Source organism: Mus caroli, unplaced genomic scaffold (assembly GCF_978045245.1).
Source record: "Mus caroli unplaced genomic scaffold, Mus_caroli_1 scaffold_7, whole genome shotgun sequence".
Classification (NCBI taxonomy): Eukaryota; Metazoa; Chordata; class Mammalia; order Rodentia; family Muridae; genus Mus; species Mus caroli.
This window is the reverse complement of record NW_028227262.1, coordinates 61,395,542-61,422,276: the sequence shown is the minus strand read 5'-3', so window position 1 is coordinate 61,422,276 and position 26,735 is coordinate 61,395,542. Positions and strand designations below refer to the sequence as shown.

The following is a 26,735-nucleotide window of genomic DNA, read 5'->3' as shown; positions in this document are numbered from 1 at the left end:
AATGCCCTTTAAATTCAGCCAGGGGCAACTGCAAACACAGCAGCCACAGGACCACACGGGGGCGCAGAAGAGGAGCACCCGCAACCTCTGGCCTAGGCTCCGCCTCCAGTGTCTAGCTACGCCCACTTCCCTGGGTCTCACCCCTCCCCTTCCGCCCTCTTCCAGTTAGGTTTTGGCAATCTCCGGACAGGCAATGAAAAAGGTGGGCGCAGTTGTGCGCAGGCGCAGACAACAGAGTGCGCAGGCGCAGTCCATAGTGCAGTGCTCAGGGCGACGTGGCGGGCGGGAGTACGGAAGCCGCAGGGAGAAGCTGTTCTCACCGCTACTCTGAGCATCTTCCTGCTGCGTGAAGCTACCGCTGACACCATGTTGAAGAAATTCGACAAGAAGGACGAGGAGTCTGGTGAGGGCCCCTTGAAAGACCTGGGGAGGTCAGATCATCGTAGGGGTTCATGGGACCTTCCTAGGCTTCCTTCTTCCGGGCCTCTGTCAGAGCCAGATCCGAGGCCCAAGAGGGGCAGGGGCTTGTGCGCAGGTCCATCTATAGCTGTTCTCGGAGGAAACGTGCTGTTTGCCCTCGCCAGCTCTGACCGGGATTGCTGCGTGACCTTGTGCGGGTTACACTCCTCTCTGAGCCTCAGTTTCCCCAACTTGTCAGAGGAGGTTCCCTGTATTTCACCCGACCTCTTGGTATTTGCTGCGATGGTTCTTTGCCTATCTGAGTGTAACCAGTCCTACAGTTTAATAACCCTGACCGTTTCATTCATTCAATAAACTACAATTACTGAACATCAGGCACCACACTGATCTTAATATTATAGTAGCTAAAGCAAGTTCGACACTAGATGCCTGCAATAGGAATGTTAGGATGGTCATGCAGTGGAGAGCCCAGACAGTAACCAGATAATCACATGCATAATTTTTTAATGTAATATCTGCTGTCAGGGAAACTCAGTCACGGGTTAGTTAGTGTTGGTTGTCTCTGACACATAGATTCATTTAAGTTCTGGTTGCATAGATCAGTGCCAATTGTTGAACCCTAAAATGCACAGAAAGAATGCTAGGTGACTGTGAGAGAGCCTTGACAGCCTCTGGTAGATGGTAGAGACTTCCTTCTCACTTCCCTGCGTTTGGCAAGTTTAGGGTCACAGTTCGGGGCTGTAACTCAGTTGATAGAGTGCTTGCTTAGCTTGGGTGAAGCCCTGTGTATGATCCACAGTACCATGTAAACCAGGAGGCCGAGGCGGGAAGATCAGATGCACAAGAGCCGACCTCTGCTACATTTTGAGTTGAAGGCTAGCATGGGATACAGGAGAGTCTGTCTCAGCACAGGAAAAAGGAGAAAAGCAGTTCATTCCAGATCACAACCTGTAATCAGTCTTCTCTGTGCACTGCAGGTGGAGGCTCCAACCCCCTCCAGCACCTGGAGAAGAGTGCCGTACTCCAAGAGGCAAGTGCCACCATGCCTGTGTCTGGTCAGGAATACCTGCCAGCCCTGCTGTCAGATACTAACATACATAGAGTGCTGGTTTATAAAGCCTGGGTCCAGGAAGATGGGACGTTATTCATTATATTTGCTAGTGTGGCTAGTATTAGGGCAGCACAAGCGAAGACTTCTGGTATGGTCAGTAGATAAGTTAAGAAAAATAAACTCTTGGGAGCTGGACAGATGGCTCAGCAGTTAAGAGCACTGGCTGCTTATTCTTCCAGAGGTCCTGAGTTCAATTCCCAGCAACCACATGGTGGCTCACAACCATCTGTAATAGGATCTGATGTCCTCTTCTGGTGTGTCCAAGACAGCTACAGTGTACTCATATACTTAAATAAAATCTTAAATAAATAAATAAACTCTCCCCACTTGAGAATACATTTATGTGGACTGAGTTAATACGTACCCTATGGCTCTCTAGGCCCTTCATGAACTGAGGGGCAGCTGTGGTAGAAAAGTATACTAGGCTAGAGGTAATGGTTGCTTCTTCACAGGCTCGGGTCTTTAACGAGACTCCCATCAACCCCCGGAAATGTGCCCACATCCTTACCAAGATCCTTTACCTCATAAACCAGGTAACAAGATGAACTTGGCAGGGGATACAGGGGAGGCTGTGTAAATGGAGATGAACCCTTACGCTTTTGACAGCTCTGTGATTGGAACCAACAGTCTAGGCCTGGGTCCTCTTAAGTTTCCAGCTCTCATTTGTTGCCTGTGCTCAAGTGCCTGCACCCTCCAAAGGTCTAGCCTGCTGACCTCCTGTAGAAACCTGTGGCTTTTCTGATTCCCACAGGGGGAGCACCTGGGGACCACAGAAGCAACGGAGGCTTTCTTTGCCATGACCAAGCTCTTCCAGTCCAATGATGTAAGTACACTGATCTGTGCGTTTCTGCAGATGTGACACCCGTGGCAGGGTGGCGGGAGGTCTTCCTGTCAGTATAGACTGCCGTCCACAGAATCAGGCTTCTCCTGACTCTGATCCTCTCGCACCAAGCTGATCGGGTCTTCTCCATGCCTTTTTCAGCCCACACTCCGCCGCATGTGCTATTTGACCATCAAGGAGATGTCCTGCATCGCTGAGGATGTCATCATTGTGACGAGCAGGCATGTCTTGGGCAGGGGTGGCTCCTCTGGTGGGATCCATTGACAGAGACAACATGTACAGCCAAGAGCCTTTTGACATCTGTTCTGTGCCCTTTCCTCCTAGCCCACCCGATGCCAGCCTCTAGAATGGTCTGCTTCTTTCTCACTTCCTAGGCCTTGCCTTTCTTCCTCCTCCTTAGACAATACAACCAGCATGGAGCTTTCAAAAGTCTTTAGACAGTACTAAGGAAAAGAAAAACAGGATGCAGGGAAGTTAGTGAGCAAGTCTGTTAGCCAGTACTGGTTTCTGCGCCAGGCTGAGTAATTTAGGGACAGACGTCACGAATATATACTCCATGTCCTGGAGAACTGAGAGTCACAGCTGGAGCAGGTGCTGCACACTTGTCCTCCCAGCATTTGGGAGAAACAGGAGGATAGCTGCCAGTTTGAACCTGCCTGGGCTACATAGCAAGATGTCTCCAAAAAATAAAATAAAACAAAACCACACAACATCCCTGCCCCTTATCCAGTTCTTCTATTTCTTCTTGACATTGCTATCTGAGGAGAGGGACCATATAACCAGAGTCAGGGGCATTGATAATTCCTGGGGCTGGAGAGATGGCTCAGCGGTTAAGATCTCTGGCTGCTTTCCTAGCACCCACATCAGGAGGCGTAAACCCGTCTGTCACTCCAGCTACAGAGAGCTCTGGTGTGTTGGAGGGCACCTACACTCATGTATACATACCCACATGCAGACAGATACTTACACATTACAAAAATAATAAAAGTAAGTTTAAACATTTTTTAGAAAGGTGATACTGAATGTCTTTATCAGTCCATATATGGTTTTGTGAGTATGGTTGCAAACAAGAAAGCTATGGTATTGTGTGATAAAACTTTTCCTGGGGAGACACACACATACATCTACTCACCCCAGACAGGGAACCCGTGACAGACCATAGTAAGGATTCCACTGAAGTCCAGTTTGGTGAACCATGACTTTTACTGGGGTTACTTACAGAGGTGTGGGTGAGGGTTTACTTAGAGCAGAAGTGACTCAGACAGCTGCATCATCAAAGCCCACCTTCAGCATGAGTGACAGGTCACAAAGCTGAGAAGCTGGAGTTCACTGCACAGCCTGCAGGCAGCTCAGCAGGGTCCTTTCCAGGTGCCTCAGTTGACCTAAACCTCTTCCAGGCAGCTCGGCAGGTTTCTGCTTCTCCCAAGCATCTGGTCTGCTTTGAGATCTTCTGTGTAGCTTAGCTCTTAGTCTGAGAGGCACTCTTCAGCTTTATAGCTTACTCTGGCAGAGGGGCCCTTGCCAATCTGGTCAGTTTCAGGGACTCCCTGAATCTATTGTTCAGTTGTTCACTTTCCAGCTTAATGTGCTGCCTGGCAGGATGGAATGCTTCAGTCCCGGAGGAAACTGTTATATAACTCACAGTCTCTGTAGCCTTGGGATTTACCAGCAAATAACCAGGCAGTGGGGCTCTAACATGGTTTATGGAACTGTAATAGTCTATGAAAGCAGAACAGAAGGACCCGGAAGACCAAATTCTGAGCATAAAGGAGATTTATTTGCTCCAGAAGGACAGAGGAAAGGGAATAAGAGATAGACAGAAGATGAGGGAGAAGGGAAAGGAACAAGGGAGAAGGGGCAGGGATGGTTGTCCTGGAGTGGCTGGCGTCCTGGATAGAGAGGAGACAGACATGGCCAATAGGCAAATAGTAATAAAGTTAAAGGGGGGGAAAGTGTTAGGAGGAGGTATTTAATTGTTAATTACAGCATGTTAATTAGGTGAGCCAAAGCGGGCTTTTGATTGCTGGACCTAGGTAGTCAGCCTCAGAAGGAGGACGTGGCTAATAAGGAATGGTCCTTGGCCGATAGCTTTAGGAATGTGATCTAGTGGCTTTTCACAAGGCAGAAGGGATTTGGGAGAAGGGCCATGGCTGCCAGAGCCGTGCTCGCCATGCTCAGGCTGGCCAGAGTTCCTTCAGACAATAGCTTGACTTTGAATCAGAGAACATCTCCAGCATGAGCTGGATTGGGAAGGAAAAAGGTCCAGGCTGAGCAGTGGCAGGTGAGAGGCCTGCAGAGGAAAGCAGCTCATTGAGACGCTGCTGTTTGCTGCTTATGAACCCTTGAGCTGATGGCGATCCTCCTGCCTTTGCCCCTGAGTGCTGGGATTGCAAGCGTGGAGTCTGTTTTGAATTCCATGAAACTCCCTGGAGCTGCTGTTTGGCTTGGAGGGGTGAGAACAGAAGGGAGCAGTAGCTAGCAGACTGGTGTGGTAATCACATCACTGGTGTGGTGGTGTGGACTAGAGAAGAAGGATGGCCTATGACCCCCGCATGTCAACCGTGCCTCCTTTCCCCGGCAGCCTGACAAAAGACATGACTGGGAAAGAGGATAATTACCGCGGTCCTGCTGTCCGTGCCCTCTGCCAGATCACTGACGTGAGTCCTTCCATCCTCTACCTGCTTCCCAAGCTCTGGAGCATACTCTAGGCTGTCTGCAGCTGTCTGAATCAATTAGAGGAGCCGGGTGGGAGCGGCTGACTCAATAGGAGCTTTTGAAATGTTTGCTTTGCTCTGCACCCCTTTGCTTCCATGTCTGAGCCCGAGTTCTCCCACCACAGAGCACCATGCTGCAGGCTGTTGAACGCTACATGAAACAAGCGATTGTGGACAAGGTTCCCAGTGTCTCCAGCTCCGCCCTCGTGTCTTCCCTGGTACATAGCTGTGACTGGGGCCTGCAAGGGTGGGTTGAAGGTAGAATAAAATGTCTGAGGCCATTGTCAGAGGGGAATCAGACACTCTGGGTCCATTGGGAAGAGCTGGGGTGAGTGGCTTTGACCCACCCCTTACATGGTAGGTTGTCAGGACTGGCATCAGACAGGAAATCTGCCAGGCAGGAAGAGTGAGGGTGACAGCTGTCTGTCTGTCCATCCATGATCTTGGACTCAGAATAGTGAGGAGGGCCTGGCTGCATATGAGAGATGACAGGAGTATGACAAGAAGGGCACCTTTCCTTTTGACCCTTTAACAAGTCCCACTGCCCGCAGCACCTGCTGAAATGCAGCTTCGATGTGGTCAAGCGCTGGGTGAACGAGGCCCAGGAGGCAGCGTCCAGTGACAACATCATGGTCCAGGTGAGAGGGACACTGAAAACAAACAGGGGCACACTGTCATTGTCCAACCTCCACAAGTTCTGGTAGCCTCTGGCCAGGACAGGCTCTTACTCTTTTGTCACTGGGTGTGGGAGATGGGGACTTGGAGAGAAGCAGCCAGGGCAGCACATGGGTGTTTAGGAAGGGTTTCTCACTGGATGCTGCTGATAGAACCAAGTCTATTGAACAATAGATGGGAATGTTTTGGAATACAGGCTGTTACAACCCACCTGGCCCAGGTAGGCCGATGGCCACCACAGTCCAAACCATTGCTGAGCTGGTTCTGTTAATGACATGGGGTTTCCATCTGAGAAACTTTCCTCTGTAACCTAAACCAGGTACGCCTCTCTCTGAGCCTCAGTTTCTCTGGAACGTTGGAAGAGCAAGGGTTAAATGAGAAGGCATACACAATGAGGGATGGGAAGGAGGCTTGTCCCTTTCCCTCAGTGATTGTTGTTCCCCTCACTCTGTGTGGCTCGTGTCTTTGGGGTCAGTAATGATGCTCTAGTGTACACCTCTAAGGTCAGAAGCACTGACTACGTGGGAAATCCACACACCTGCCATGCCTTGGCCCTCACATGCCACTTGACTAAGAATGGACAGAATGAATGGGAAGTGACCTTGGTAACTTACATTTCTAAAAGTGGTGTCCCTGGGCTTCTAGACCTCCAAAGCCAGCTTGGCCACAGTGGGACAAATAAGTAGGGACAAGCAGGCCAGTCCTCTGGGTGTTGGAAGGGTTAGTGTTCTGTGTCCCACAGGACTATGCTCAGGTCTTGCCCTAGCTGTCTGCTGCAGCTCTTTCTGTTCTGATGTCTTCTCTCACATGGTCGGGATACCTGCAGGGTCCAGAACTCTGGTGCAAGTGAGAACATCATGTGTGTCGGGCAGGACACTGGAGTTGGTTACGGGGAGTGCTTGGGAGTTGTTTCAGCCCCTCTGTGTGGATATGAGTGCTGTGCTTAAAACAAGATGGATGAAGCTAGAGAGACACAGTGCCCTTCCCAGGGTTTATGTGCCTGTTTCCCATGCTGCCTCTGTCCTCCAGTACCATGCCCTAGGACTTCTGTACCATGTGCGGAAGAATGACCGACTGGCCGTGAGTAAGATGATCAGTAAGTTTACCCGGCACGGCCTCAAGTCCCCCTTTGCCTACTGCATGATGATCCGAGTGGCCAGCAAGCAACTAGAGGAAGAAGACGGCAGGTGAGGACGCTGGTCTCTTGCCAGCTAGATGATGCCTTCTGTACTGCTGGACTGTCCCCAACTTCTTGTTGCTTTGTTCTTTTGTAGCCGTGACAGCCCGCTGTTTGACTTCATCGAGAGCTGCCTGCGTAACAAGCATGAGATGGTGGTGTATGAAGCTGCCTCAGCCATTGTCAACCTGCCAGGCTGCAGTGCCAAAGAGCTGGCCCCTGCTGTGTCAGGTCTCCATATATCTCCTTCCTTGCTGGGCATAGGCCCCGAGCCAGAGATCTTCAGATAGGCCATGATATAGGGCTGTCACAGGTGTTGCTTTAAAGGAGGGCTGTTTTCAGTTCCATCTCAGTGCTGGTGAGGCAGTGCTGGGCCAGCTGGCTCCAGAGGAGGACTCAGCGTGGGGCCCAGGACCTATAAAGCTCAGGGTGCTTGCTCATGGGGTGCTTGCTCATGGGGCAGCACTGGAACTCACAGCTGGACTCACTGCAACTGCCCTGAGCAGGCAGAAAGCCCCTGTCCTCTGACCTTCTTCACCAGGCCTCACTTCCCTTCTGAAACACAAAGGGCCCTCTTGCTGTAGGTGGTACCGGTGGGATCTGCACAGGCTACTCAGTAGTGTGACACACAAGTGTGGTTGCATTCTGTGTGTGTTACTAAGGAGGAGCCACAGCTTTCAGTTGTTCCTGCTCTAACCAGCAGAGCAGTGCCTGTCTCCCTGCTGGATGCTGGCGTTGGGATGAGAGTAGAGAATATGCACCTGGGGCTTGAAAAGCTAAAGAGCTGCTGCAGAACAGTTGAGAGGTCAACAAGAGTCTACATAGGGTTCCATGAGGAGGAGAGAGGGATGAATATCTAACTCAAGACCCGCCCAGAGGCAGCGAAGTAAGAGTTGTAATGATTGGACTGTTCTTCTAGAGGTCCCCACAGTGGAGATACTAAACTGGTAGGAAGATAGGTTCAATTATGGAAGTGGTTTCCCTCTTTCCTTGGTGACAAACAAATATGCATTCACTCACTGACTAGAGACTAATGTACTCCTATGATAGTCTCATATTTCCAGAAAATGAAAGATAAGAAGTAGAGGCTTTAAAAGATACATCATCCATCTATTTTAAGAAAAATGTTAGTTCCAAAATAAATAAATAAATAAATAAATAAATAGTGAGAGAAAAGCTAAGCAATAAGGAAAGGGATTTGGATATTCTAGAATACAGTCCCAGTCAAGACTATACTAGAACATAGACTTTAGCTGTGAGCTTCGGGCAGGCAGGTTGAGGGAATAGTGTGGTCCCTGTGGTCAACTCTTTAGCACTGATCCAGAGAGGAATACATTTGCTCTTTGAGAGAGGCTTTAGCCCCCTAGCTTGGTGCTGAGGTATGTCCCACTGGGTCCTATGAACATAAAAAGAGGTGGCTAAGTGGGCTGCAGATGTGGACAGCCCGTGACTTAACCCTGTTGCTGTCGGGTAGCTGCTACTAAAAGTCACTTGAGGTCCTTTGCCGCTGTTCCCTGGGAGTTCAGAGAATCAGACAGGCACAGCATCCACTCAGTGAGGGCCTCGCACAGGGCAGGTGCTTAGTCTATGATGGCCATTGACACCCACAGGGCCCTTGCTGACAAGGTTCAGGACGAGGCAGTTCTGCTGGCCTCTGCTAAGCAGAAGGCTTGTGTGTGACTAGCCTGAGAGCTTGTTCACCTTTGATCCCATGCCATTCCCTGGGAACCCCAGGTATTCCACTGATATTCCATTGCCTGGCATCAAGGGCAGCCTGATGACACATGTCTTCCTCCCTGCAGTGCTCCAGCTTTTCTGTAGCTCACCCAAGGCTGCACTTCGCTATGCTGCTGTGCGCACCCTCAATAAGGTAAGAGTTGAGTGGAGAGGAGGGGATGCAGGCTGGTCTAGCTGGTGTCTCCTTCCCCTGAATGGACTGGGAGGTGGATAGACATGGTCCCCAAAGGACCTCTGGCCAGGTCTACCCTGTAGGTGAAATGACAGAATTGGGTACTGCCCGGTGTCTGTCCTCCCTCTGCAGGTGGCTATGAAGCACCCCTCAGCTGTGACTGCCTGCAATCTAGATCTGGAAAACCTGGTTACAGACTCAAACCGGAGCATCGCCACATTGGCCATCACCACCCTCCTCAAGACAGGGAGCGAGAGCAGCATTGACCGCCTTATGAAGCAGATTTCCTCCTTCATGTCGGAGATCTCAGATGAGTTCAAGGTACCCAGTACCCTCACAGCCTGCAGTCCCTAAGACAAGGGAGGTGGTCTGAGCCTGCTGTCCGTGCTCCGGGACCTTCCTCCCAGTTTTTGACCCTCTGTCCCTTTGAACCTTAAATACAGTACTTTTTAGCCAGGAAGGGGTTTATTTATTGATTCTTGCAATGTTTATTGAGTTCTTGCTGTCTGTGCTAGAGTTTCAGAAGTGGGGCAGATGGGAACTATCTGTTGGGAGAGTAAGGTTTAGAAAATGAGCAGACATGTAAAGGAGCAGTAACCTGAGATGCAGTGAGGAGCTGGCCCTGGAGTCGCAGCTGCTGGGGAGGAAGGCAGTGTAAGCCAGGGAGAAAGGGCAGGAGCAGGGATTGGGAAAGTACGGAGACAGGCCAGCTGGGGAGCAGGTCAAAGTGGTGACGTCAGAACAGGCTGCGGTTGTTTCCTGACTTAGAACTCATGGTAAAGTTCTAATTGTAAAAAAGTCGTTTGGAAGCATGGTGGTTTGGAACTTATTTTTTCTATTTTTCAAATCAAGACAGGGTCTCCCTATGTAGCTCATTCGACCTTGAATTCAGGATGCTCCTGCTTGGGCTCCTTCATTGCTACTGGGATTACCAATATGTAGTACCCTACCTGGCTTTCGTTGTCCTTTTTGTTATCATTTTGGTTTTTCTAAACAGACTGACTTAGAACTCAGTAGAATACAGACTAGTGTCAAGCTTGGAGCAATCCTCCTACTGTCTCCCAAATGCCGGTAGTAGAGATGTAAGCCACTGTGTCTGGCTTCTCTTACTCTTTCTTTCTTTTTTCTTTTAAAAGACAGGGTTACTCTTTGTAGCCCTGACTATCCTGGCACTCACTCTGTTGACCAGGCTGTCCTCGAACCCACAGAGATTTGCATGTCTCTGCCTCCTGAATGCTGGGATTAAAGGCGTGTACCACCACCACCCAACATATTTTTTAAACTTTTACTTTAGAATTATTCACAGGAGGTTGCAAATAAATAACTAAGAGGGAAGCCCTGGGCATTTCTTTCCGCTCCAGTGCCCACATCCAGCACTGTCGTAGTTGATGAGGAAACCAGCCATTGTACGATCTAGAGAGCTTACTTCGATTTCGTTGGTTACGAGATGCACGTGTGATACCTTTCAAAATTGCTGCCACAGTCAGACTTAGCATCACTAGATAGCACTCAAGCTCTCCATTCCTAGCCCCGCACCCCCACAGTCAGACTTAGCATCACTGGATAGCACTCAAGCTCTCCATTCCTAGCCCCGCACCCCCACAGTCAGACTTAGCATCACTGGATAGCACTCAAGCTCTCCATTCCTAGCCCCGCACCCCACAGTCAGACTTAGCATCACTGGATAGCACTCAAGCTCTCCATTCCTAGCCCGCACCCCCACAGTCAGACTTAGCATCACTGGATAGCACTCAAGCTCTCCATTCCTAGCCCCGCACCCCCGATTCTTGACAGTCGCTAATCTTTTCTTATTTTGTATAGTTAGATTATTTCACTGTTATATAAGTGGAGTCACGAAATCTGCCACTGCAGAGTTTCTGTCAGCAGATAATAGTAGGAGCAGTTTTTAATTCAGCAGGATAAATTCTAGAGTGTGGGTTGTACAAACTGGGCAGAAATTTACTCTGCCTGTGGGTTATATGAAGGCGATGTGGTGAGATTTGCAGATGAGAATAACCTAGCCCTCCTGGACAGTGGAGGATGAGTTTTGAGGAGACTTGGATCTCAGAAGATGAACTGGCTTAGGAGCCTGCAAGAGTGGTGATGTGAGAGCCATAGAAGGACTTGAATCAGCTAAAGACAAGGGAGGGGAGAGCAGAGGGAAGAAGTAGGAATGCCAAAGAGACTTCAGGAAGAGAGCAGAATGGAATGTCAGGTGAAAAGAGGAAAGACAGGGAAGAAGCAGGCCAGGCAGGGCTTGGAGACTGAGACATAGTTGGTCTGCCAAGACTGCCTTGTTTCCCCTGCGTTAGGTGGGTTCAGGACTTGTGCCCCAGCATGGAGAAATGTTCCTCCTGGTTTCATCTTATGTTGAGCCCAGGGCATGTCTTGCCCTGGAGGGACTCTGTGGCATTTAGTGAGCAAGTCCCCAGGACTGTCAGGGACTGCCACTCATTCAGGTCTCTCTATCCCAGGTGGTGGTTGTCCAGGCCATCAGTGCCCTGTGCCAGAAGTATCCTCGAAAGCATGCTGTGCTCATGAACTTCCTGTTCACCATGCTAAGGGAAGAGGTAAGGGCGGGGCCGCTGGGGTCCTTCTCTTTCTGTTGGTGCAGAGAATGGCCTGACTGCCAAACCTGTCTCTTGGTGTTACGCTCGGAACACTGTTAAACGGCTTGTTTCCGCGCCTGCGGCACTTTAGACTCCGTGCACAGATGAAGCAAGAGCAGCAGCTGTCATAATTACAGTACTGATGTGTGACTCACCAGCATGGCACCAGGTCCAGCAGGTGCCCCAAGGCTTTGCTTATACAGAAGGGCGGGGCATGGGTTCTGTTATGAAGTCTGGTGCAGGATGCTGCATGTCAGTCAGGAGCTCTTGGAAAACTGGGGCTGAAAACAACATGGGTGCCAGGATTTTGTTGGGTGTTGTTTGTTTGTTTGTTTGTTAGTTTTGTGACAGGGTCTCTGCATAGATCTGACTATCCTAGAACTTACTATATAGACCAGGCTAGCCTTGAACTGACAGAGATCCACTTGTCTCCGCCTCCAGAATTCATATCTGTAAGAAATGAACTTCCACTGGGCATAGCTGTGCCTGCCTTGAATCCTAGTAGTCTGGAGGTTTCCTAAACAAACCTAATGACTGGATTTTTTTTTTTTTTTTAAGATTTATTTATTTATTTATTATATGTAAGTACACTGTTGCTGTCTTCAGACACTCCAGAAGAGGGAGTCAGATCTTGTTACAGATGGTTGTGAGCCACCATGTGGTTGCTGGGATTTGAACTCAGGACCTTCGGAAGAGCAGTCGGGTGCTCTTAACCACTGAGCCATCTCACCAGCCCCATGACTGAATTTTTAATCCCTGGATTCCATGGTGGAAGGAGAGAAACAATTTCTAAAAGTTGACTTCCTGTCCATGTTTGTGACATGAGAAATATAGCCCTGTATTCACATACATTTTTTTTTAATTTTTAATATTTTTTATTACATATTTTCCTCAATTACATTTCCAATGCTATCCCAAAAGTCCCCCATAGCGCCCCCCACTTCCCTACCCACCCATTCCCATTCTTTTGGCCCTGGCATTCCCCTATATTGGGGCATATAAAGTTTGCAAGTCCAATGGGCCTCTCTTTCCAGTGATGGCCGACTAGGCCATCTTTCGATACATATGCAGCTAGAGACAAGAGCTCCGGGGTACTGGTTAGTTCATTATGTTGTTCCAACTATAGGGTTGCAGATCCCTTTAGCTCCTTGGGTACTTTCTCTAGCTTCTCCATTGGGAGCCCTGTGATACATCCAATAGCTGACTGTGAGCATCCACTCCTGTGTTTGCTAGGCCCCTGCATAGTCTCACAAGAGACAGCTATCTTTGGGTCCTTTCAGCAAAATCTTGCTAGTGTATGCAACACATACATTTTTAAGACATACACACAAAATGATAAGTGTGTGTGCATGTGTGTGCGTGTTAGTGGGTTTTTTTTGGAGGTGGGGGGGCTGGAAAAAGTTTAGGAGTGCATACTGTTCTTGCAGAGAATCAAACTTTGGACTCATATTTAGCAGTTGATAACTGCCTATAACTCCAGCTGCAGGGGATTCAACACCATATCCTAGCCTCTCTGAGTACCTGTACTTATGTGTACTTATGCGCACATATCCTCACATAGACATACACACACACACACACACACACACACATTTTAAAAAAGAACAAAAGAAAAAAGGATTCTGGGAACTGAAGGTGTAGTTGAACTGGTAGGATGCTTGCCTAGCATGCTCAAAGCCCTGATTTGGCTCCAGCACTGTATAAACTGGGCAGATGATACATACCTGCACTTCCCATGCCTGTATCGTACATCCTAGCAATTGGAAAGCAGAAACAAGGTTCAGAGCTCAAGGCTACATAGTGATTTTAAGGTTACCCTGGGATCCACTAGACCTGGAACATGAGGCTTAGTGTGACTCGAGTGGAAGGACCTGCCTCCCAGGTAAGTCTGAAGAAGAAGCAGAGCACTTTGTGGTATCTGAGCTCAGGTGCCTCTGGCCCTAAAAGCACGGGTTTCTCTCACTGAAAAGCCCAAGCTTTGTCTCCTCAGCCTCTGGCTGCCTCCCGGAAAGTTACATGCTTTCTGTAACAGTGAAGGTTATGAATGGCCCTCACTGAGGGGCCGGAGCACTCAGACCCGAGAACTTGCCTTGCTCCTGCTGACATCTGTCGTGCAGCCAGGATATGGCTGCCTGCAGCAGTGAGGCTGAAGCAGCATTTTGGGGTTTATAGCCTAGTACCTCACTCACTGTGGTCGCATGCTGAGCACACAGCACCTTGTTTTCCTTTTCCCCTTGACATTTGTTCTCCTTATGTTGTCCTGGCTGGCTGTGAATTTAGGATTGTCCTGCCTCAGTATCTTGAGTGCTGGAATTACAGGCATGGGCCATGCCTGGCTCAGATCTCACTTTATTTGTTCTTCAGAATAACCTGTAAGGCAGACACACAAAAGGTGAAGTGAGGGGCCAGAGAGATGGATAAAAAGGCACTTGATCCCTGACACTGAGAGCAGAAAGAAAGCCAGGACAGGAGAGAATTGACTGCGACAAGGTGTGCTCTGAGTCCACACACTCTAGTGCATGGTCACGAGCACCCGTGGGCTGGATGGTGGGCCTCAGCAGCAGTCCAGCCAGCTGCTCCTGTGCTGTCCCAGTCCACAGAGGTGGATGGAAAGAATACCAGGGATCAGGTCAGGGCCTTGTTCCACTGACCTAGACTCTACCGTGATCTAGGATCTTTTTCTTAACTTTATTTCTATATATGAGGGATGTTGGGGGTCTGTGTGTGAGAGATGGAATTATAGACATGCACAACTATGTTTAGCTCATCAAAACTTTGTAGTTTTTAAGTTTTCTTGATTTATTCTATGTATGTAAGTACACTGTGGCTGTCTTCAGACACACCAGAACAGGGCATCAGATCCCATTACAGATGGTTGTGAGCCACCATGTGATTGCTGGGAATTGAACTCAGGACCTCTGGAAGAGCAGTCAATGCTCTTAACCTCTGAGCCATCTCTCTAGTCCCCAATTTTTACTTTTTTTTTTTTTTAAATATATTTTATTTTAGGTGTGTGTGTCTGTGTGAGTCTGTGTGTGTGTGTGTGTAAGTGTGGTGTCTGAGCAGAGTAGAGTGGGCGGAAGGTCCGCTGAAGCTGGAGTTACTGGCGTCTGTGAGCTGCCAGATGGGGTTGCTGGGAACTTCAGTCTTTTACTCTGGAAGAATAGCTGGTACTCTTTTTTTTGTTGTTGTTGTTGTTTTTGAGACAGGGTTTCTCTGTGTAGCCCTGGCTGTCCTGGAACTCACTCTGTAGTCCAGACTGGCCTCGAACTCAGAAATCCACCTGCCTCTGCCTCCTGAGTGCTGGGATTAATGGCGTGTGCCACCACGCCCGGCTAGCTGGTACTCTTAACCACTAAGCTGTCTTTACAGCCCCCTTCAGGTTTGTTTGTTTGTTTGTTTGTTTTTTCCAGTTAGATGTATTCATTGTATTTCATGTGTGAATGTCTGGTGCATGTATGTATGTACACCATGTGCATGCTTGGTGTCCTCAGAAGTCAGAAGGTGAGAGATCCCATGGAGCTCTATTATGGGTGGTTGGGAGTCAGCCTGTGGCTGCTGGAAATCAAACCACAGTCCTCTTTCTGGACAAGTGCTTTTAGCCAGCCCAACCTTTTAATTTTCCTCTGAGATTTCATACCCACAGTTCTCCTCTATGTTTATGATCTGACTGCTGCAGTTGCCTTAGTTGAGGGAAACCGTGAAGTGCTCTTCCTTTTCTGTCTCCTTTATTCTCAGGTTCCATCTGTATCATAGCATGTACCAGGACTTCCTGCTTTTCAATGCCGAGTAGAATTCCTTTAGTGAAGAGGCTACATTTTGTGAACACCATGCTGTCGCCCTTGTGACAGGTGCTTCTGCAATCTGTCCTGTTGCTGATACCGAGAACTGGAGTTACCCATCAGATAATTCTGTTCTTGGTGTTGTGAGGAACTACCATGTTGTTTTCCCAGGCTTGTGTGCTACCCACTCCAGTTTTTTCATATCTCCATTCTGTGTGGAGAATAATCTCCCATAGCCGGGCTTTCTGTTTCACGTCAGTGGGTCTGTTAGGGCTATAGCAGGCAGGAGTAAAGGAAGAGAGCAGTGAAGTGCAGGTAGCCAGTAGAATGTAAGCGCATACACGGCATCCCACAGGAGTAAGTGGGAAAGCCTGGGGGAAGGAGGAGTCATTGGAGACCCTTGTTGCCAGCCTGTCTCCTGCTAGCTGAGACTTGCAGTTGGCCGTTCCCACCACACGTGTTTTTACATCGTGAGATGAGCTGTAGGGAGCCTTTTGCTTAGGGACTGCTTTGCTTAGCTGTCTTCAGGGACACGGGGTTTTAACTTCACATGATTTACTCTGCGGTCCCCAAAGGTGCTGTTTGAACTCCTGAACTGTACTGCTGTTCTCCTTTCCTCCTATCACAGGACAGAGGACAATCATCCCTGGACAAGGGGTCTTGGAAGACAAAACATGATTGGGTGTGAGGCCAGGACAGGGTTAGGGAGCAGCCCTTCCCTTCCTCCAGAGCCAGCTTAAACAGCACACGACAGTTCACTAGTGTAATGTGTGTTACACTCAGCAGAGGAAATGGGGTCTAAAATGTTTCCATTAATCTTTCTCCTGTTAGAATTAGAAGGCCAACCTTTTGTTTTATCCAACAGAGACAGGAACCTAGGCTTCTGCTTCCAGGCTGCCTATGGAGCGTTGTCCCTGGGCCTGCCCGAGCTCTGGGCCTCCGCTGGTCTCCTGAGGACGTGAGGTCTTTGCTCAGCTAAACCCTTCTCTCTGCAGGGCGGCTTTGAGTACAAGCGTGCCATTGTGGACTGCATCATCAGCATCATCGAGGAGAACTCAGAGAGCAAGGAGACAGGATTGTCACACCTGTGCGAGTTCATTGAGGACTGCGAGTTCACTGTGCTGGCTACCCGCATCCTGCACCTGTTGGGCCAGGAGGGGCCCAAGACCAACAACCCGTCCAAGTACATTCGCTTTATCTACAACCGTGTGGTCTTGGAGCATGAAGAAGTTCGGGCAGGTATATCTGAGCTGAGGTGATCCTGGCCTCTTAGCTTTTTTTGCAGTGAATTTGCCCAGTAATGGGACCTAAGCTTTCAGGGACAAGCACACTGGGGACATGGCCTCATAAGCGGTTTTTTATGTTGTCAGAAGGATTTTAGATGCCAAATGGATAAATGATTTTTTACAATTTAATTTTTTTAAAATTTCATTGTATATTCGTACTTAAGAGTTTTTTGTTTTTATTTTTTGAGATAGGGTCTTATTCTATAGCCAGGCTGGTTCATACTTGAAACCGTACTGCTTCAGCCTTCTGTGTGCTGGAATCCTAAGTATGCACCACCATACCTGGAGAGATAACACACACCACAAGATTTATCTTTTTTATAAGTCAGTGATCTAGCCGTCTACCATGTTGGTTTGGTTTTGTTTTTTTTTTAAGATTTATTTATTTCATTTATATGAGTATACTGTAGCTGTCTTCAGACACACCAGAAGAGGCCATCAGATCCCATTACAGATAGTTGTGAGCCACCATGTGGTTGCTGGGAATTGAACTCAGGACCTATGGAAGAATAAGCAGCCAGTGCTCTTAACCGCTGAGCCATCTCTCCAGCCCTACCATCTTGTTTTTAATTTCATCTTATTTTCCATTTTTACTTCTATGCCCTTGTAGGCAACTTTTCTTCTTTTAGTGGTTAATCATAGGTGATGGTTTATTTTCTCATGGTTTACTGTACTCAAGCTTAGCTACAAAGGAAGCTGCTCAGAAGTAGCTAACAGTGTTGATAGTGTCTGTCGCCTTACTCATTTGAAAGTTGTCCCTAAAGCCCTAGAACAAGAGCCACATGTGTGTCACCCTTTCTCCAGTGACTGGAGGAGGAATTAGAGGCCTGGGTAGCACCAAGATCCACTAGGATTACACAGGATCTGTTCTGTGATTGTGTCAGCGGTGCCACCCCCTAGCTCTTCTGCATGGCTTCCCACTCTGAACACTGGTGGGCAGCCTCAGCACTCTGGCAGGTGGGCCTGAGGGGCTGCGGGTGAGTCATATTTACCTTGGAACTAGGTGCAGTAAGTGCTCTGGCCAAGTTTGGAGCCCAGAACGAAGAGATGTTGCCTAGTATCTTGGTGTTGCTGAAGAGGTGAGTCTCAGCCCAGAAGCCAGAGTGCATAGCAGTGCTCCCTTGGGTCCAGTCCACCTTTTATTCAAAATTCTCTATATAGCCCTGGCCATCCTGGAATTTTCTCTGTAGACCATGATGGCCTCAAACTCACAGAGATCCTCTTGCCTTTGACTCCCAAGTGCTGGAATCAAAGGGGCAAGGCACCACATCCAACGAAGATTTAATTATGTTTATCTTATTTGTGTGGGTGTTTTGCCTGCATGTATGTATATTTGTGCACTTTGTGTGGTGTTTAGTACCTGCTAAGTCCAGAAGTGTACTCCTCTAAGCTCAAGGGTACCTCTGTGTTTTGTCTTTTTTGGTTTGCCTATGGTGCTGGGTGAGATCTTTACTAGAGAGCTGTCTACCACTAAGCTGCATCAGCCCCTTGTATGTTATAGTGTTGAGCTTTAAGAACTCTGTCTTGCCCTGCCATCCCCGTACAGCCCTGCAGGGTCCCTCTGACCCCCTGGCTAGGCTCAGTCAGGAGTGCCTTGTGTCCCGGCTGCAGGTGTGTGATGGACGATGACAATGAAGTGAGAGACAGAGCCACCTTCTATCTGAACGTTCTGGAACAGAAGCAGAAGGCTCTCAACGCAGGTTACATCCTAAATGGTAAGTTGTCCCTGGCCACCAGGGCCTTCCTGTGGCCTTAGAGAAGGCGTGCTGTCCCTGAGCCAAGGCACCCAAGACCTTCATACTTCACTAGAGTTGTATAGCAGTCTCTTGGATTGACATACCCTCAGAAGACCCAGGGCCGCATGGCTTGATCCAGTCAATGAAAATAGCCAAGTACATTAAGTGCTCTTTGTTTGTTACTCTGGCTTGAACTCAGGACTTGCATATGCTTGGCAAGCCTCCACCACCGTGCTGTATCCTCAGTCCAAAACTTCCGTGTTGTTTTGAGATAGTACCTCTTTATGTAGCTTAAGCTGGCCTGGAATTCATGACAATCCCATCAGGTCAATGTCCAAAGTGCAAAACAGTCATTAATAAAAATCTTTAAGCCTGGTATGTTGATTTCTGTCTTTGTACCAGCACTTACCTTATTTTGTATTTACCTACCTGCCAACCCTGTGGAAGGAGGAAGAGGATAGGGAGGGAGTAAAGCTTGCAGGTTCCATGACTGTCAGCATCAGCACATCTACCAGTCATGGTAGGAGTCCCAGGCCTCTGTCCTCCCTAGGCACGCCATGCCTCTCTGTCATGCCAGCCAGGCAGAATAACTCTCTACTGGCTTTAGGTTTGACCGTGTCCATCCCTGGTCTGGAGAAAGCCCTGCAGCAGTACACACTCGAACCATCAGAGAAGCCATTTGACCTCAAGTCTGTGCCTCTGGCCACCACGCCTATGGCAGAGCAGAGACCAGGTAAGGCCCTGCTCATCCCCAGGGCCCGTCTGTTTCCCTGGACTGTAGAATGTACAAGGATAGGCTGATGCACAGGGAGTAGCCCCAAGTCGGTAGGGACAGCCATGCTGACAGCTTGCTCTTTTCCTTGCATGCTTCTCTCTCAGGAGAGTTGACATTTACAACATCCAAGTAATAACATGGGCTCAGCAGCACCATGCTGCCTGTGACTAGAGCTGTGGGTTACCACACTAGGTATGCTTGCTCTTGCAGAAAGCACCGCCACCGCAGCAGTCAAACAGCCGGAGAAGGTAGCAGCCACACGGCAGGAGATTTTCCAAGGTGAGTAATGACATTATGGTCAGTAGTTGTGTGACTCCAGAGCCTGCCAACCGCTGATCATGCATGCCTCAGTGGTAGATACTGGTGTGCATGTTTGACGCCCCACATTTCAGCCGAGCACAAAGGTTTTAAAGAGAGCAAGGACTGGGTTCCTTAAGAGCCAGGGGATAGAGAATGCCAGTTTCTTTCTTGTTTGACTCTGAGTGCTCATGACCTGATGGAGCTTAGCTGGCATTCAGAGACCCTGTCTGTGCTGTGCTTCTGGTTTTTTTTTTTTAAAGATTTATTAATTATAAATAAATAAATAAATACACTGTAGCTGTCTTCAGACGCACCAGAAGAGGGTGTCAGATCTCATTACCAGTGGTTGTGAGCCACCATGTGGTTGCTGGGATCTGAACTCAGGATCTTCAGAAGAGCAGTCAGTGCTCGTACCCACTGAGCCGTCTCCCCAGCCTGCTTCTGGTTCTTTCTGTGTGCAGTCCATGTTGCCTTAAAAGCTTTGCTCTTAAACCACTATATTTGAAACTTAAAGAATAGTCCAGGAACTTGAGCTCAGCCTATCTCTACTCCTCTTGTCTTGTATCTGTTCCCTATTGCTGCTGTAACAGTTCATCCAGCCTTGTGTCTAACATAGCTGACCAGTGATCACCAGAGAGAACTCTTGCCTAGGATCAGGAAGGAGAGCATTGACTGAAGCTGTTAGTGGACATCTTTACAGACATCTAGCTTGATCTTCAACTGTATTCTGCTTTCAGCCTATCAGAACACCAGGATTAGCCTGGGTCAGTCATGGGGACCCTGGGCTAGGACCTGCCATGATGCATAGAGAGGAGAGTCTTACCCACAGGTTACACTAAAGGTTCCCAAAGAAGTTATTTATTTACTCACTCACTCATTTTTTAGTGCTATAGTTTAACCTAGCACCCCAAGCATGCTGAATACAAGTCCCCTAGCACTGAACTATAGCCCTGTTGTCTTTGTGATGCTGAGCCATCTTAATGAGGCACACACGTAGCCTTGAGTTCACTTTGTACCATAAGCAGCCTTGAGTTGGATCCTTTTGCTGTGGTCTTCTGAGTAGTTGGGATTAAAAGTCTGTGCTGTCATGTCAGCTGTTTCTGCACATTCTGAGGTAGCTCTTCATTGGGCATAAGAGCACTCACTTCTGATCTCAAGACTCGGCAAGCTGAGGCAGAAGGATCACAAGGTTGAAGGTAGCCTGGACTCCAGAGTTAGGCCTTCCAGAGAAGAAAAAGGAAAAAAAAAGGGATTATGTATACATTGTTCTGCCTGCATATGTGACTGCAGGCCAGAAGAGGGCACCAGATCTCATTATAGATGGTTGTGAGCCACCATGCAGTTGCTGGGTATTGAACTCAGGACCTCTGGAAGCCCCAGGCTGTTTCTAAAGGAAGCAGCTCATCCTTGCCATCCTTTCCTAACCTCCACATCTTTAAGAGTCCTTGTTGAGGGCTGGAGAGAAGGCTTAGCAGCTAAGTGCACATGCTGCCCTTACAGAGGACCCACATTCAGCTCCTAACACCCGTGTCAGACAGGGACAGCTGTCCCCTCTAATCTTGACAGGAGAAAGACAGACAGAGAAAGAGAGAATCAGTAGTGAACTAAAGGTGAGGATCTTCAGATGGATTAGGCCTGAGACGTTGGGGTTTTCCACTTAGTGAACTGCTTCAGACATCTCGCATAAGACACAGTGGGTCTTCCTGGAGGGTTATACAACTTGAACCAGAGCCTCGTGAGATGTAATGGAGCGAGCAGCCAGTTGGACATGCAAGTGTCTTCCTCTCAGGGAGGGTATGAGACCTGAGGGTTTTACTAGAAACCAACACAAATCGGTGTGGAGATCCAGAAACCAAGTGAATGTGGCCTGTGGCTTTCAGAGCAGTTAGCAGCGGTGCCTGAGTTCCAGGGACTAGGGCCTCTCTTCAAGTCCTCTCCTGAGCCAGTGGCCCTCACCGAGTCCGAGACCGAGTATGTCATCCGTTGCACCAAACACACCTTCTCTGATCACTTGGTGTTCCAGGTAAGCAGGGCAGCCTGAAACCCAACTGGCACCTGTGCCCAGGGGCAATCCCAGGTCTGATGAGTCCTGTAGGGCTTGGGGGGTGGGGCTGGGGGGCAGATAACTTGATTGCTGTGTATCATCCCTCCTTGTCCAGGACTTCTTTAGCCTGTGACTGTTAAACCAGGCAGAGGGCTGGGGCATGGTGTATGTGTGTGGGCGGGGTCCCATATAGCAACATCTGAACCCCACTCCACCTTATCCAGTTTGACTGCACAAACACCCTCAACGACCAGACTCTGGAGAATGTCACAGTGCAGATGGAGCCCACTGAGGCATACGAAGTGCTCTCGTATGTGCCTGCGCGGAGCTTGCCCTACAACCAGCCTGGGACCTGCTACACACTAGTGGCTCTGCCCACTGAAGACCCCACAGCTGGTGAGTTCTCTGTAGATACCATTCACACTTCATGGGAGTCCGTGCATCAAGGATAACACAGAAACTCTGATTTAGGTATAAGACTTCCATAGGCCCAAGTTCTTTTCATATATTATCTTATTTCTTTCTCACGGCAACTATATGAGACTAAGTACTGCCTATTCTTGTTCATAGTTGAGGAAGCTGAGCCTGTTAGGTGGGTTGTAACTGTAGAATCAAGGCCTGTTTGGTCTTCAGACAAGTACTCTTACGGTAGGCAGCACAGGATTCCTCAGAGACTGGCACAAACGACCAGACATCTCAGATTCACTTCTCCAGTGGTATCGCCAGCTTTCTTTTTCCACAGCTGTGGCATGGTCTCAGCCACACTGCATTGTCTCTGTTTCCTTGGTCTTTTCTTTGGATCTGTGACTTGATATTCCTATTTTATAAGGTGGTGCCTTCTTTGCCCAGCATGCTGGGGTTGATAGCATGTTAGCCGTTATTAATGCTGCCTGAAGGGCAGGTCATGGCCACCTGATCTTCATCCAACCCTTCTTCCCCACAGTGGCATGCACGTTCAGCTGTGTGATGAAGTTCACTGTTAAGGACTGTGATCCCAACACAGGAGAAATCGATGAAGAAGGCTATGAGGATGAGTATGTGGTAAGAGGATCCTGTCTGGGACTGAAGAGATGCATCAGCAGTTAAGAGGACCAAGTTCAATTCCTAGCACCTTCATAGTAATGAACTGTCTATAACTTCAGTTCTAGTGGATCTGATGCCAATTTTGGGCCTCTACAAGTGCTGCATGATTGTGGTTCACAGACGTGTACAGATTTTTACAAATACATTTCTGATTTTTTTTTTTTTTTTTTTTTTGTGGGTGGGGCGATTCGAGACAGGGTTTTTCTGTATAACAGAACCCTGGCTGTCCTGGACTCACTTTGAAGATCTGCCTGCCTTTGCCTCCTGAGTTCTGGTATTAAAGGCATGCACCTCCATGCCCAGCACATTTCTGATTATTTTCTTAGGATAATTCTTTAATTGGCTCAAAAGGAAAGCAAGATTTTTAAGACGTGAATTGCTCTTGTAATGTTGCTTTCTAGATAGCTGGGTCCCTTTGCTCTGCTGGGCCACAGTTCCTTAGTCACTTAGCATGCATCTGACATTCACACTTGTGTAGAATAAGGACCAAAGTAGAGATGGCCATTCCTGAGCCAAAATGACTGAGGCGGGAACTGCCTTAAGACCTCTCCTCCCAGGAGCTATAGCTAGGGCGCGCCTTTCACTGGTTGCTGTACGCCCTGTAAACACCTGCAAAAACAGGTTTCTGTGAAGATCTGTTGGAAGAATGAACAAAGGACTCGTTGCATGGACGCTGCTAGTGCAGGCTGGCTGAATGGGAGAGTTATGTCACACTCACAGCTGAGATGACAATAGGGTTCCGTCTATTTTGGGCCCAGAGGACACAGTTGAAGTACAAAATCTGCTGGAGAAATGACTTGTCGGTTGAAGCAGTGCCACTTACATTGGGTACCTCGGGCTTGCTCTGTGTCCTGAAGCCCACCATGTCCCCACAGTGGCAGGTATCTGCTGAGTGAGCTGCAGGAAGGAAGTGGGAAGGAGAGGAGTTCAGAGCAGAGGTCTAGAAATGTGGAACAGGAAGTCTCTCCCAAAGTCTAACTGTGTCTCCATTTCTCTAGCTGGAGGATCTGGAAGTTACTGTGGCCGATCACATCCAAAAAGTCATGAAAGTAAACTTTGAGGCAGCCTGGGATGAGGTTGGGGATGAATTTGAGAAGGAGGAAACATTCACCCTGTCTACTATTAAGACACTTGAAGGTAAAATGCTGCTGACATCATCTCTGACTATACTATGGCTGGCCAGTGTGCCTTCCAGTTTCCCACCAAGAGTCCAGAGCCTTAAGGGATACCTAGCTTGGGACTGACTGGGGGGAGGTGGGGTGGGGGGTGGGAAGTGCATACTTAATGTGTTAGGCCCAGGATTTGACTAGCACCCAACAAAACCACACAAATACTCATACACCTGTGGCTTAAAGTTGCTGGGATTTTTTCCCTGCAGAGGCTGTGGGCAATATTGTGAAGTTCTTGGGAATGCATCCTTGTGAGAGGTCAGACAAAGTGCCAGACAACAAGAACACCCACACGCTGCTGCTAGCTGGTAAGAAACGTCTGTGGCCTGAGTAGCTTCACGGTGGGAGTGCCACTGGGTTTTGTCTGCCGCCATCCAACTTCCCCCACAGCAACACCTGTGTCTCTCATAATCCTGGCTAGGCCTTGTCCTTTATCCTATGGGCTTGGCTGCAAAGGGTGTGGCATGGTGGCTCTGGTCATCTGAAAGCAATAGGTCTGTGGTCTAAGGCTGGGGATCCAAATGCCATCTCCCCAGCTCCCCATGCAGTTTTAAGGTAGTTTTTGCATTTTTGAATGAAGTGTCTTCTATTCATATTTCTTTTTCAGTGCCTTGTCTGATGTTCCTTTAACTAAGTATCAACTTTATTGGGGTTATTTTGTTGTTGTTGTTTTTTTGTTTACTTTATTAGCAGAGTGGGTGTGGGGCCTGGCCTGGTAACTCACTCCATAATTTCAGCATTTGAGAGACCGAGACAGGAACTTTTGTGTAAGTTAAAGCCAAGGGCTACATATTGAGACCGTTTCCAGAAAAACCTAAGCAAAGCAAAACAAAATTCCCAGTACCCATAGTTGACAACTGTCTGTAATTCCAATTCCCCTGGATACAACACCTTCACACAGACGTGTTGCAGTAAATTTCCAACCCTAATAAGCCCAGGTAATGAAAACACAACTGAGTTAATTTGAATACATGCTGTGCGCCTACTTTGGGCAGAAGCATCTTCCCCGTAGAAGGAACCCCTTTTAACTTGCAGTTTCTCAAGGCCAGGTGCTTCCGCTCTTTACTTCTCCATCCTCCTCCGTCATCCTCTCCCTCTCCCCTTCCCCTCTTCCTCTCTTTTCCACCAAAACCTTCAGCCCCACCTGCCCTCTTTCTCTGCCCAATCACCTGCTCTAGCCTTTATTTATAAATTAAGGTGGGAAGCAGGTTTACAGGAAATCACCTGAGTGCTGACTCATTCCTTGTTCACAGCCACTCACAGGAGAACAGAATTAACATTAAATACAATTAGCCCCATTGCCATCCACAACACAGACATACATGCATGCAAAACACCAACATACATAAACGTTTTTAAAAAATAAGTTTAAAAAAAAAAGAATGGCTGTTTACATTTCATCTTGGAAATTTCCCAACACATACAACATTAAATGGTGCATATAATGAACACTACTGCTTAATTCTTGAAGCACCTGCGCCCAATCTTCCCTAGAGTATTTTCATGCAATTTATTTTGTAATTTATATATAAATACTTGCTATCCTATGTTTAGCTCAAAAATGGCCAAAGCTTGTATTGCCCTAGACATTTGTGGAAATGGAGCTGAGAATGAAACTCAGTGATTAAGGCTAGGCAGATTTCTGCAGCACAATCTCCATGTATAACTGTGATTCCTTGAACTTGTAATTCTCTTGCCTCGGCCTTCAGTAAGCCACCACACCTGACTTTTATCCCTCTGCAGGGCTGGTGGTCAGGCAAGGCAAGCGGTCCGTTGTTGAGACACACCGAGCCTTGGATAGGTTTTGTGTGTGTGGGTGGGGGTAGTTATTTTGGGAGGTGGGAGCTGGGTGTGTTTACAAACATGGTTGGGAAGGCGTTCTGCTTCAGTGAGTGCTCAGCAGAGCACTCTGGCCTTGATGAAGCAACTCAGTCCCCTGGGTCTGTCAGACATCTGCTTTGTGGTTTTTTTCTTATAGGGCCTGCCCCTCATCCACACGCTCAGATTCAGCCACTGTCTGTGAGCCTCTAACGTGAGGTATAAGCCTTACATACCCGAGCGTTCACTTGAGCCTGGCAGGAGGCTCAGGTGATTGATGTATGCAGTGATTGATCGTTACTGCAGCTCTATGTCCTTAAGGTTCCAGAGCTCAGGGAAGCAGTGAGAGTTGTCCAGGCCTCCGAGTTGTGCCTCAGTGTGGGGGCTGGGTTGGGGGGGGGTGTTGATCATGTGTCACTCTCAGCACAGCCTCCTTCAGCCTCACAAAACTCTGCTTCCTCTCACTTCCAGGAGTGTTCCGGGGTGGTCATGACATCCTTGTGCGTTCTCGGCTTCTGCTTTTGGACACAGTGACGATGCAGGTGACAGCCAGAAGCTCAGAGGAGCTGCCAGTAGATATCATCTTGGCATCCGTGGGCTAAAGGTGGCCTAAGCCACCTATCTTGTCCAACACTACGTCGAAGCCACTTCTTCCCGGTGAAGCCGGTGGAAACCCTTCCCCAGACCACTGTGTTAAGAGACAATCAAGAGTCAATACAGATTTTTTTTAATTCCATCCTATCATTCAGGAATGCTAGGGTAGATTTTGTCACCATGCCTGCAAGGAGAGACAAATAAATAAAATGTTCAGACTTTCTCTGATATTTATACCCAAAGAAACCGTCTCATCCCCATAATAAGTCAGCATGTATTTCTTGAATAACTGCTGCTTCTGCAGGCTCGTGCTCAGGGCCTCCACTTCTCCTTGAGGCCTCCCTTCACCAAATGGAGCGTGTGCATAGCCCCTCGGGACTGTGTCAGTACCAAGCTTAGGGTGGGGTTAAAGGCTAGCCGAATGACAACAGCTAGCAGGTCTGGTAAGCCACTCATCTACAGGCATTTGTAGATGGATGGGTCTTCAAAGGTCCTTAGAGGGTGTCATGATCTGCTCTGGGTCTGAGTGGGAAAAACAGTATCTGCGTTCCTTTTGGGCTGGAGTAAGAAATCCTTGAGGGAAATGCTTCAGGGCTTTCGCTTTAAACTCAAATCAGGTGGTTTAAACTGTTGGAAACACTTGAAGAACTGGACCTCCTGTGAGGCTACTCAGATGGCTCAGCAGGTAAAGG

General features: G+C 48.4%; 1 protein-coding gene across 1 annotated transcript; it reads left to right on the top strand.

The window, feature by feature from the left end:
• The first annotated feature begins 223 nt into the window (after window positions 1-223).
• Copg1 (coat protein complex I subunit gamma 1) lies at window positions 224-26,289 on the top strand. Its single transcript, XM_021164245.3, has 24 exons — window positions 224-403; window positions 1,398-1,450; window positions 1,984-2,064; window positions 2,283-2,354; window positions 2,514-2,593; window positions 4,954-5,029; window positions 5,212-5,304; window positions 5,638-5,724; window positions 6,791-6,948; window positions 7,036-7,169; window positions 8,741-8,808; window positions 8,980-9,168; window positions 11,322-11,417; window positions 16,234-16,477; window positions 17,528-17,603; window positions 18,136-18,239; window positions 18,868-18,993; window positions 19,246-19,314; window positions 21,216-21,358; window positions 21,604-21,775; window positions 22,323-22,420; window positions 23,461-23,599; window positions 23,841-23,939; window positions 25,921-26,289. Exons 1-24 carry the CDS (start codon window positions 367-369, stop codon window positions 26,049-26,051), a joined length of 2,625 nt encoding a protein of 874 aa, XP_021019904.2. The 5' UTR covers window positions 224-366; the 3' UTR covers window positions 26,052-26,289.
• The last annotated feature ends 446 nt before the right edge of the window (window positions 26,290-26,735 follow it).

Coding starts and splice junctions, on each gene's coding strand:
- Copg1 (XM_021164245.3), top strand. CDS start 367: ATGTTGAAGAAATTCGACAAGAAGGACGAGGAGTCTG. Junction 8,809..8,979: donor CTGTGCGCACCCTCAATAAG/GTAAGAGTTGAG, acceptor CTCCCTCTGCAG/GTGGCTATGAAGCACCCCTC. Junction 21,776..22,322: donor CACTGAAGACCCCACAGCTG/GTGAGTTCTCTG, acceptor TCTTCCCCACAG/TGGCATGCACGTTCAGCTGT.